The 11,849-nt window shown below is 40.5% G+C and overlaps 1 protein-coding gene across 8 annotated transcripts in view; it reads left to right on the forward strand.

Moving 5' to 3' along the window:
• The window catches only part of LOC116670074 (sorting nexin-14), an 18,399-nt gene that overhangs the window by 2,961 nt on the left and 3,589 nt on the right, over positions 1-11,849 (forward strand). For 4 of the 8 annotated variants that reach the window (XM_032500367.1, XM_032500369.1, XM_032500368.1 and 1 more), the window contains exons 11-26: positions 46-90; positions 220-300; positions 597-711; positions 916-1,071; positions 1,202-1,326; positions 2,014-2,072; positions 2,613-2,639; positions 3,477-3,623; positions 4,319-4,451; positions 7,239-7,425; positions 8,052-8,135; positions 8,380-8,480; positions 10,469-10,580; positions 10,784-10,824; positions 11,061-11,180; positions 11,525-11,648. In XM_032500367.1, the coding sequence (XP_032356258.1) occupies positions 46-90; positions 220-300; positions 597-711; positions 916-1,071; positions 1,202-1,326; positions 2,014-2,072; positions 2,613-2,639; positions 3,477-3,623; positions 4,319-4,451; positions 7,239-7,425; positions 8,052-8,135; positions 8,380-8,480; positions 10,469-10,580; positions 10,784-10,824; positions 11,061-11,180; positions 11,525-11,648 (1,657 nt within the window). The remainder of the gene's footprint in view (positions 1-45; positions 91-219; positions 301-596; positions 712-915; positions 1,072-1,201; positions 1,327-2,013; positions 2,073-2,612; positions 2,640-3,476; positions 3,624-4,318; positions 4,452-7,238; positions 7,426-8,051; positions 8,136-8,379; positions 8,481-10,468; positions 10,581-10,783; positions 10,825-11,060; positions 11,181-11,524; positions 11,649-11,849) is intronic. The other 4 variants (XM_032500371.1, XM_032500372.1, XM_032500370.1 and 1 more) reach the window with 4 other exon arrangements.

The following is an 11,849-nucleotide window of genomic DNA, read 5'->3' on the forward strand; positions in this document are numbered from 1 at the left end:
CTATGGGAGCTAGATGAATTTACTGACTGCTGTTTGTTTTTTCAGGACACAGTGAATCATTTACTTTTGATATTCATAGACAACTCCCCTGTAAGTATATGTTGAAACGTGAACAGGCAGTGTCATTTCCAATCCGCGTATTTAAACATTATTATATTGCTGCAGAGAGTGTGTAATGTACAGTATGGGTGAATAACGTAAACACGTTTTTCCCTCCAGCCTGAAGAACCCATGGAGCCCACTTCAACATTGGTTCCTTTTCTACAAAAGTACTCTGACATTCGCAACAAAAAGCCCTCTGTAAGTGTTGTCTCTGATTCAAGAGAACGTAATACTATGGTAGTGATAGTGATTTCTAAAATGTTTTACTGCAGCCAACCTCTGAACAAATCAAAACACATACTCTAAATACCACCTCCCCAGCAAACTGCCAGATACTGTATTTAATCATATCTAGTACATCCTGTCATCACAATATGTAGATCCAGTATTTTATCTCACTATATCAGGTCTTACTGAGCTTAACAAGAAGTTGGAAGCTGCCTTTGTTAACTGTGATTGATGTTCTCTCTTTTACCATTGTTCTCTTTCATCAGGTGCTGAAACTGGAGTTGAGGGAAATCAGAGAACAGCAAGACCTTCTCTTCCGTTTCATGAACTTCTTGAAGCAAGAAGGGGCCGTTCACGTGCTGCAGTTCTGCCTTGCAGTCGGTAAGCGTGTCCCGAACCTTTCAGATGGTTTCAACCTTACTCTAGCCCTTCTCTCACACCTCACCACTCACAGTCAATTTGAAAGCATCTGCAGAGCTCATTAAAAACTGTCCATAATCTTGACTCTCATGGATACCGCAGTGATGCATTCCTAAAGGCCCTTACGCAGTGAGACTGAGCTGTCCAACTCTTCTAACTTTGCAGAGGAATTCAATGACAAGATACTGTGCCCAGAGCTGTCTGACACAGAAAAGATAATGCTTCATGAGGAGGTGAAGAAGATCTATGAGACGTACTGTTTGGACGAGAGCGTCGACAAGATCCGCTTTGATCCTTTCATAGTGGAAGAAATACGCAACAGTATGTCAATCACTGAAATTACAATTTCTCAAAGAAGGGTATATATTTACCTACTTGGACAAGTGTGTATGATATTAATGATTTTGTGTGTGTGTGTGTGTGTGTGTGTGTTTTTTGTTGAACATCCCAGTTGCAGAGGGCCCGTATGCAGAGGTGGTGAAGCTGCAGACCATGAGGTGTTTGTTTGAAGCCTATGAGCACGTCCTGTCCCTCCTGGAGAATGTTTTCACCCCAATGTTCTGTCACAGTGATGAGGTTAGCGTCCACACCTCGAAGTAAATCGCTCAACTCACTGTCACCCAGCTCAACAACACACTCCTGAGGCTTAATGAGTCCACTTTTTTCATATCTGTATTGCAGCTGTCGGTCATGCTCAAATTTCTAATTACATTCTTTTCAAAATATGGTTGTTTTAGCATAGACTGAATGTGATTGTCCTTTACCATTTGAATTTAGTTTGTGTCAAATTTAACAAAACTATGTTGGGATAAGAAATTCATTTAAACCGACTCTCTTGCGCTACCCTCTTCCGATCTCTCAGCCACCAACCACTATCGGCCGTGTCATCAATACCAGACGCCCAACTGACCAATGAGCCGACACTGGCATTATGCCAAGCTGCCAAGCCGAATTTCACCCCTCAGAGGCTGTTTCATTGAATACCGCTGGGTGGACCAGTGCTCAGCCATTGTCCACAGCAGGCCACTGCCCCGCATGACTAGTGTGTCTGAAAAATAATGATACTATTTGATATTTTGTTGCCACTCCTGTTCTTGCTCCAAAATCAACAATGCAGTCATGATAATTATAAAGGCAAAAAGAGGTCACTATAAACATACTGCAATTTTTTTCTGTTTGTTGCTTACTTACTGTCCCAGAATTTGCATATGCTTTGTTAGAAATTTACATAAATTTATTTGCTCTTACCATGTCATTCTCCAGTACTTCCGCCAGCTTCTGAGAGGGGCAGAGTCCCCAGCCAGGAATTCCAGGATGAGCAGGTCGGTTTCACTTTACCAATTTTTTGTATTTGTGAACAACAATTTAAACTTGGCCATAATGTTTGCCAGTATATTGATTCATCAGTTAGTATTTGACAGAAGGTACAAGTGAGTTTTGATCAATTAGTTTAACTGGTGTTTTATGTGTTTAGGCAGAAAAATTAGGCAGTGTATAAACTAGGTTATCAAAACTCACCATTCTGCATCCACATGCAACCCAAATTTCTTCAATTTGTCTAAAAATCACTAATAATGTATAAAACCTTTTTTGCATGTTCACAACTCTCTGTATCCCAGTAGCCACTGCAGTGTGTAAACAGAATATAGTATGTGCCAGTTGCCTGAAATATAAAATTTCCCTTCACTTCAATTCACTAACTGTAAATCAAAAAATAGTTTTTTACTTTGCAGTATAATTAAACTTAAATAAGAGTTGAGGTGCCCTGAGCCCAGGTATCGACTGCCATGTTTCTATCACGGGGTGTGGTGGGTATGTGGCCAAGGGGCCCTGCCACTAACTCCTTGTGCATATTGTTCCAGAAATAGCCTCAGTTTGGATGACATCCGGTGAGTATAAGGCATTAGTGTGCTGATCAAAACAGTTGCTGGCTGAGTAGTGCTGCTGCACGCAAGATACAAACGACACTTCATTCTTGCCTGACCTGTTTTCAGAGAAACATGCTGCCTTTGTAACAAATGAACTGTGCTCTGGGCCTGCTGCAATCAGGGCTTCAGTTCAATGAGCACTAGTAGATATCGCTAATGTAATTTCATCCATAAATATGTTTTATTTGGTGCCTGTGCTGTAAATGCAAATGAGAGAAGATTGAGGAAAAGCAACCTTATTCAGCTTTTGATATTAATCATAGCATGAGTCATCATTAATCATATGTTAATCAAGTTAATCAAGAGTGGTGCTGCTGAACACATGCCATATAAAAAAGAATTATGCTTTAGCCTAATGATTTTCTTGCTACATTTTCAGTCTAAGGGTTTGCTTGTAAAATGACACAAAAACATCAGGGGTTACTTGATGTTAGTTTTTTTTGTTTTTTCAACCGGTTAAAAAAATAATCTTGTATGAAGGCAGTTTTTAAAGCAGCATGAATTATACCACTCAAAGGAGAAAGATGAGGTAGCAGAAAATGGCTCTCACTTGCACTCCATTTGTTAACGCTGACCAACTACAAGCCTCAACTCCCTCCATGTCTGCAATTTAGTAACCTCCCTTCCACTCTGCCCGTCTGTCCGCCTGTTACTCCATATGTGTATTGCCGCCACCGTGCTGTGTCTGTGACTGTATGTCCCCTCTGATTCTGTAACCACCGTACTGCCTGCCCTGGTTTGACCCACGGTCCTCTCCCTCCTCTTGCCCGTGGGGACGTGACCTTGTTCTGCTTATAGTTCCTGGGACTGGAGCCCCGAGTCCCCGTCCTCAATGTTCACCGCCTCTGGCAGCTCTTCACCTGCATCTTTTAACTCCCTCCATGCCCAGTCCACGTTCACAACCTTCTCATACGGCTCGCTATCCCACCGCCACTCATCACCCAAGTAAGTCAGGGTCCATCTTTGTGACACAGGAAGCTCAGTGTGATGTCATGCTGTCCACTTTCCCCTACGTGACCCCAGTCCCAGCCAGACACCTGCATGGTGGAACCGATGCATGGGATTTTTTATTTGTCACGTGTGCTTCCTCTAACTTGGTCGTGTTGTTAAGGCTGAAGGCTTTTTACTTTTTTTGCAATGCAGTGACGTTTCAATGTTCAGTTTCTCATGTAATGGCTATATAATGGATAATGGGTATATCACCATGTGCCATATGGTGATTTTTTATTTGACTTTATCTAACAGGCACTCACACAGAGCGCCTGTAATGTCCTTTTTGACTGGTAACGGATCATTCAATATTTTTGTGATTATTAAAAATTGGGATCCCCTTCAAACTAGACATCTGTTCATGAAATCACTGCTGTGTGCTGTGTTTGCTTTTTGGCCCCGCAGCACTTTAAAAACAAACCAGGCATTTCACTGTGAGATGGCTGTGACATTTTGGCTTTGGGTTTGGCTACCTTAGCTTTTTCTCCCTATTGTACAGTCATGAATCCTATGTAGTACGTTGCTACTTGCTTCCCCTCCTGTCCTCTATGGTTCCGTCCCTGTCACTTCTCTCAAGCTGCATGCGCTTTGCTCAAGCCATGCACATTTCCATTATGCATTGTTTAAAAGCCTCCCTGTTTGGCCCGCAGGAACACGTCGAAGAGGGGCGAGTCCTTTGGGATCAGCCGCATTGGCAGTAAGATCAAAGGAGTGTTCAAGAGCACAACCATGGAGGGAGCCATGCTGCCATCCCATGGGCTTGTGGAGGGAGAGGACGATATGGTGAGGCTGATCTAAAAAATATTCTCATTTTTAGATGATTTAAAGCGTTTGTTATAATGCTAATGGGACAAAGTCTAGATTTAAACAAGTTAAATTGTCCTGTGTGTGTTTCTCATTCTTCAGATTTATGTAAACTTTAAAACAGTACTTCAAAATAACAAAAAGTATTTACAAAAATATTTCCCTGTTTCAATTTGTGCTTAACAAATAACAACTTAAAAGGTAAAATACAAACTAAAGCACTCCTCTGCACCATTACTGTAACAAGTTTCCACTTGCTGGTGTTGGTGAGTAAAGAAAGGAAAGCCTTACTGTACACCAAATCTGCCTCCGATGTGTTAACCCCAGAGTTTCTGTCTGTTTTCGGCCCGTGTGCCTGTTTGAAAAGGTGCCGATTGCTTGGCCTGTGGTATTGCTGCTTGTAGAATTCTTCGAAACCAAATTGTACCCCTAAACAACTTACAGAAGCACCCCAACTCACTTAATTTATAGCCTACTACTGATTTACAGTGTAGTATGTAATCACAAAAAATCACATTGACAATGTGGAGAGAGAGAGAGAGAGAGAGAGAGAGAGAGAGAGAGAGAGAGAGAGAGAGACACCTTGTTTTGTGTTATATGATCATTAACGACACTTCAGCGGAGGTGTTCATTTCCATACAGGTCTAGTGGCTTGACGGTTAACGGTGAAGTATCGAATTTGATTCGCGGGGGTATTTTGGCGACGGTATTTTTTGCTAACTTGCATGTAATTTTGCAAGTTAGCTGTAGACTTATTTAACCCGACCCACGGTGAGTCTGATGAAAACTGCTGTGTCTGCCCGGTTCAGCTCTTAGATTTTCTTGCATTGTACAGCGCTGTGAGGGAATAATTTCTGAGATTATGTGATGTTCTGCCTGAAGTGGTGAATGCAAGCTACAGCTCACAGCAACTTAATACTATATAGTTTCTGGCTTTTGTTTGCTGTTTAGTGTTGCCAAATGGCTTTTTATTGAGTTTCCTCTTATCAAAATAATAGACACTGAAAAGCGCCTTTTTTTCACCAACCTTATTCCATACAAATGCTGTTGCGTTCTGCATTTGGCGTCTGCATATGATGTGCAGGTTACATTCCCCCCAGACATGGACCCACACGCATACACAAATATAAACAGATACGTCTCGCTTCATTAGATAGATAGGTTTTAGTCTTGGATGGCTGCTGTCCCAAGACATTTAAAGCATTCCAATAAGTGATTATGCTGTTCTGAAGAACTTTAATGTTCCCAGTACTTACCAGAATGTGAAAACCTTTTTGGCCTAGTGACTGTTTGAGATTTCCTCCTCTGTGTCCCCCCTTTTGGGACAATTAACTGACACCAATAAAATACTTATATACCATGGCTGGGTCAACTCAGTTGGTAGAGCAGGCGCACATAAATAGAGGTTTTCTCCTCGACGCTGCGGCCGCGGGTTTGACTCCAACCTGCGGCCCTTTGCTGCATCTCGTTCCCCCTATCTCTCCCCTTTTGTGTCTTCTGTCTGTCTCTGCGCATTGATTAAATTGATATTGCATTAGAGCAAGAGCCAAATAAGATGATAAGATAAAGTCAAATACATTCATTTAATCAATTAAGCCTTGGAGTTACAACACACAGATCTGTGGGAGCACGCAGACAAAAAGCCGGAGCTGGTCCACGTATCTCTAAACTGTCAGACCTTGTGAGCCCCGATCTATACTCCCCCTCATCTCTAATACTTTCTTTCTTAAGTCCACCCTTTTCTCCTGCACAGGGATTGTCATCTTCACACAACACACACCAGGGTGGGGTCCAATGTATAATGTCTCATCCTCATTTGCTCTCACGTGAAGCGGTACATTCTGCTCCTGTTTCACTTGTTATTATTACTCAATACACTTTGCTCGAGGCCACTGTGACCCTAACTACCTTATAGTTATGGATTAAGTTAAATAAGCATACACCAAAACACACTTGGTCTCTTATGGAACTCTTTTACATTCTCATTATATTTATCTGCAAATAGTAAGAACAATATTCTACGTGACAAATACATAAATAATATCTAGTTCAGCTCTGCTGAAGTTGTCCAAGATTAAAATACAAGTTTTATGGCTGCAGAATGTTTAAACAATACTTGTCTACAACGTGAGTTTGCATGCTCAATTGACCGAAGTTTGACTGTGGTTATGAGACTTTTGTAAATTACTAAACATCGGCTTTGATGGAGAGAAATTAAACCAGTATGTTGTTATTACAGTTCTGACCTAATGACTTTTTTTCTGTATAGAAAGTGCCTAACGGATCATTTTACAAATATTGTGTATAGGAAAATCCACCATATGCACAGATGTAATGAACTGTCTTCCATAGCTGGTGCAGTAAACCAGGACCTGTTAGCTGAATATCTGGACATTTTTTCTTTAATTGCCCTTCCTGTATTTAGTGTAAAGGGAAATGCTGTGTTTGCTTTTGCATTTCCCTTATTTGTGAATCTCAGCCGACCTTTTTTTTTTTTTTTTAGTCATGTCCTTGTTATTTCCTTGTTCCTTCCTTGATTGTAAATTTGATAGGTGTACACTGCATATTAAAGAAGTTATAGAGGTGAGAGTGTAATTCAGCACAAAATAAACAGAACTCAAAGAACAAAATAAATCCAAGCCCTCTTGCCTGTAAGGCTCTTAAGATTGTACACAGTGTTTTGCACTCTAATAGTAGCAGTTTTGACCTACAGTATTTCTTCTTACTCTACTTGACCTTAACCTCTCTCACTTCCTTCTATTCAAGGTGGAGGAAGCCATGATGGTGCTGGAGGACGACTCCCCCATGGAGGCAGCGTCCACCCCCAGCACTCCCCGAAACCTCTCAGCCTGGAACATCACCATCCCATACATTGATTTTTATGACGACGATGTGAAGAGAGAAAGGATTCCTGTGTTCTGTATCGATGTAGAGCGCAATGACCGGAAGGCAGGTGAGACTTCTGTCTCACTTACTGTCATCTTTGAGTGGTCATTCTGCTTTGCTGCATGACATTTTAGAAGGAGCTGTGGCACCATTTTCTTTAGGATACAGTTTTGCATTCAGAGTAAGAATTTGACCAAAAATGTGTGTGACTGTGACAGAAATGTTTAAAGCCCCTAAAATATTTATTTTTTTATTTCTCTCTCTTCCATTTCTCACCTAGCTGTGTTGTCCGTTAAAGGAGGAAAAGCCCAAAGAAATAGTCTTTGGAAAAAAATTATAATAATAATACAAGTCATGTACTAGCTGTGTCCAGTCTTCATGGTAAACTACACTAACCGGCTGCTAGCTAGAGCTTTATATTTTATTTACAGACATACAGACAGAGTAGTATCAATCCTCTCAGCAAGAAAGAAAATTAAGCATGCTTCCCAAAATATCCAGACAGGCATGACAGACAGGCAAAAGCATCTTATCGCCAAAAACTGAGACCTCGAATATTTCCCCCGTGTGAAATGCAGTCACTCAAAATTTAAGAGTAAAATGTAAGTGACTGCTGCAGAAGCAGTCACTTACAGTCACCTCTCACTGCCTGTCTAGCGTGTTCATCTTACTGTATGTTTTCCATGTCTGCAGTGGGACATGAGTCTGAGAACTGGTCTGTGTACAGAAGATATCTGGAGTTCTATGTCTTTGAATCAAAGCTCACTGAGTTTCATGGTAAGGATTTTGTTTGCATTAGAGGGCCTGTGTACTCTCCTTTTTTCATTTATTGTCATATGGAAAGAATTTGCCACCATAATGGTCTCACAGATTCCAGTGGATTCACGGAACATTAGGAGGGAAATTAGTTTAATGGCCCTGTTGCATAATTTAGGGATTTGTTTTTGACTTAACTGTTATTTGTAAGTTTAATGTAAGTAAAAATGAAGTATGTTCTTTTAATTCTTTTACATTTTTGTAGGCTCGTTTCCAGATGCACAGTTGCCTTCGAAGAGAATCATCGGTCCCAAGAATTATGAGTTCCTCACATCGAAGCGAGAGGAGTTCCAGGAGTACCTTCAGGTAGATCAATGGGTCTAGAAATGAGCCAGAACTTAACAACAAGCCTCTGATTATGTAATGTTCCAGCGCAGAGGCATGACGATTATTTAAACACACAGCTGTGACTGCAATGTCTGTGCGATAAAAATGAAATCATATAATTGTCAAGCAAATACATTTCCAACCCAAACACTGGTCAATCCAAGTGGGAAACAAGGCTCACGTCTTCTGCATATATAATCAGAGTGGGATGGGTACAAACCAGTCCTTGATGTCCTCCAGAAAGTTGCACCCTGCCCGTAGTATTTTGATCTGAGTGACTTTTTGCAGTAAAACTAACAGTGAAAGTTCAGTGCATTTTCAGTTCTGTAATTTTTTCTTAATTACACTTTTTCTCAAGCCCAAAGCACACACACACACACACACACACACACACATACTCACACCCACAAACACTCACAGTGCTCCAGGCAACTCTATCCATTCACAGTATCTGGCTGGAACAGGCTGCACTTGAGTGACAAGACATCAAGATTAAGTTGGAGTAGTCTCAATTTTTGGAGCATTTATTCCAGGAAACACCCAAAGTTTTAGAAAATAACTTTTCAAAAGTGATCATTTTGAGATTGTAAAGAACAAAAGTTACTAAATGACAAAACCGTGTACAGGTGAAATCACTGTTCTAAATGAAGAAGGAACTATCTGTGTGTCTCATTTAGCTGTGATGAGGGCAGCCGCAGTGTTTAAAAATCACAATTCAGATTCTTAGTCATGATCACGGCTTTCAAGGACCCTCTAACAAGATGGGAGACTTGGTTGTCAAACAGACAAATGGCCAAAGTCACATCCTTTTCACAAATGCAAATTGAACCTTTAAGATTTATTTTTTGAAACTCATGGATTTTCCTGCAGTAGACTCACAAATCCCAGATGTGTTGTAACTGGAGCGTCCTTGAGCACAATTCAGCAAAGGTTTTTAAATGGTCCCTGCTCAGAGACGCATCACACAAGGTGATAACTGACAAAATAATAAGACAGAGTCTACACAGCTATCCTAGCAGCTCTGTTTAACAGGCAATGTTTACCTTGTTTAGCATCTTAGCATGCTAATTAGCACAAAGTACAACTGATAATGATGGGAAGGGCATTAGTTTTGCAGCACTTTAGTCACCGTAGTAACGGAAGTATTGGACAAATTAAAATTTTGTCCTATTGGTAGCCCTAGACAAAAAGAAAAAAAGAATTCATCCCGAGGGGGCATATCTGTACAAAATTGAATGTTAATCCATCCAGTAGTTTTTGAGACTAACAGACTGACATTGCCTTCCCGAGAGCCATGCCACTAGCATGGCTAAAAAGCAGTCAAACAATTCACAATAATAGATTACTTATGTCAGAATTAGTCTCTACACCTTGATTTTACAGCATGCTTAAAATTAATTAACATTAAAGGCTATTTTGAAGGCTGGAAATTACTTAAAAAAACTATATCCTGGGGCCCCTGGTTGGCTCACCTGGTGGAGCGTGTGCCCCATGTATAGCGGCTCAGTCCTTGTCGCAGTGGCTGTGGGTTTAATTCTAACATGCGGCCCTTTGCTGTATGTCATTCCCCCTCTTTCTCCCCCTCTTTCCTCCCCTTTCCTGTCTTAAGCTGTCCTAAAAATTCCCAAAAACATAATCTTTAAAATGATAATAATAATAATATTCTGTGGAAAATGGCCAGCAATAATAAAAATTCTGTTCATAGGCTACAAAACATACAAAACCATACGTATTTATGTTCCTTGAAAAACTACGGTCTGTGTACTGACAAAATGAACGAGAAAACATCTGTGGTTGAATGTTTTTACACAACAACCCAAGTAATATTCTGTGCTTGCTTTTACTCAGCGTAACTTCTAATGTCTAATATATTTAAAAGGCACAGCACTGATTCAAGGTCCTCTGTTGTACCACTATACAAGAGCACAGCTTACAGCAGAGTATATTTACCTGGGCTTTCTTTGCAGAAACTTCTGCAGCACCCTGAGCTGAGTAACAGTCAGCTCCTCGCCGACTTCCTGTCCCCGTACAGTATGGAGTCTCAGTTCCTGGACAAGATGTTACCTGATGTGAACCTGGGTACGGTATGACTGAGACAAAGAACAGTGAGATGGATTATGTTTGAACAGCAGAACATGTCAAACACGCTGTGAAAATGTGAAAACAGCCTGACCTTGGGTTGCAGTCACATTGGGTTGCAGTGAAACAATATATGTGTTTTAGACAGAGGCAGAATGTGACAGAACCATACTTCACTGAGATAACATATTTATGTTTAACAGGGAAAATCATTAAGTCAGTTCCCAGCAAACTGATAAAAGAGGTAAGAAATGCATTCCTTGTGTGTGTATTTGTGTGTGTGTGTGTGTGTGAGACTGCGTGTGTGTGTGTGAGAGAGAGTGTGTGTGTGTGTAATTCTCTCTATCTCACCTTTCTACAATATAAATGTTTCCATATCACAGCAATTAAGCTGTTTATATCTTAGATCCTTCACAGTCCATACAAGATTATACTGTCATTGTAACTTATACAGATTGTGTCCTGTGGTTTCTCTGTCAGAAAGGGCAGCATCTGGAGCCATTCATCCAGTCCTTTTTCAACTCGTGTGAATCTCCCAAACCCAAACCCAGCCGCCCTGAGCTCACTATCCTGAGCCCGACCTCGGAAAATGATAAAAAGGTTGGGTGTTCAAATCCTATAATTTTCAAAGTTCATATTCTCTCTCTCTTTCTGAAAGCCAAGGAATTTAGTTTCATACTTGTTAATACCAAAACTATAGCTCTAGAACAAAGTGCCATTGCCTCAAAATGCAGGGATGAATGCAATTAAAATGAAAAAGACTTTTCTTGCAATACTTTCATTTTATAAGTAGAAAATGCCTATTTCTTGATATTTTATTTATATATTTGCAGACTTCTGTGAGTCACTCAGATTACAAAAAGGTTTTTGAAACAGAAGAGAAGAATAGTGGTCTTCTGGTTTTAAATATGTATCAATCTGATGTAAATCCCTCTCTCCTATAGCTCTTCAACGACCTCTTCAAAAACAACGCCAACCGATCAGAGATGACTGAGAAGAGACATAATCAGAATTACTTCATGGAAATGATCACCGTTGAAGGGCTGTATGACTACTTAATGTTTCTGGGTAAGTGAGTTCTCCTGGAGTTTGGTTATTGCTATATTGTTGTAGGTTCATACCAACCTATTGGGTTTATCACATTCATTTTATTATTTATCGGTCATTAAACGTTTGTATCCCTCCTGTCCCCATGTGGAAGTGTCCTTGGGCAAGACACCAAACTTTTGAAAAATTTACAAGAAAGCCATCTGAAAAACTGAGTGTTAT

This window comes from Etheostoma spectabile, chromosome 20 (assembly GCF_008692095.1).
Source record: "Etheostoma spectabile isolate EspeVRDwgs_2016 chromosome 20, UIUC_Espe_1.0, whole genome shotgun sequence".
NCBI classification, from domain to species: Eukaryota; Metazoa; Chordata; class Actinopteri; order Perciformes; family Percidae; genus Etheostoma; species Etheostoma spectabile.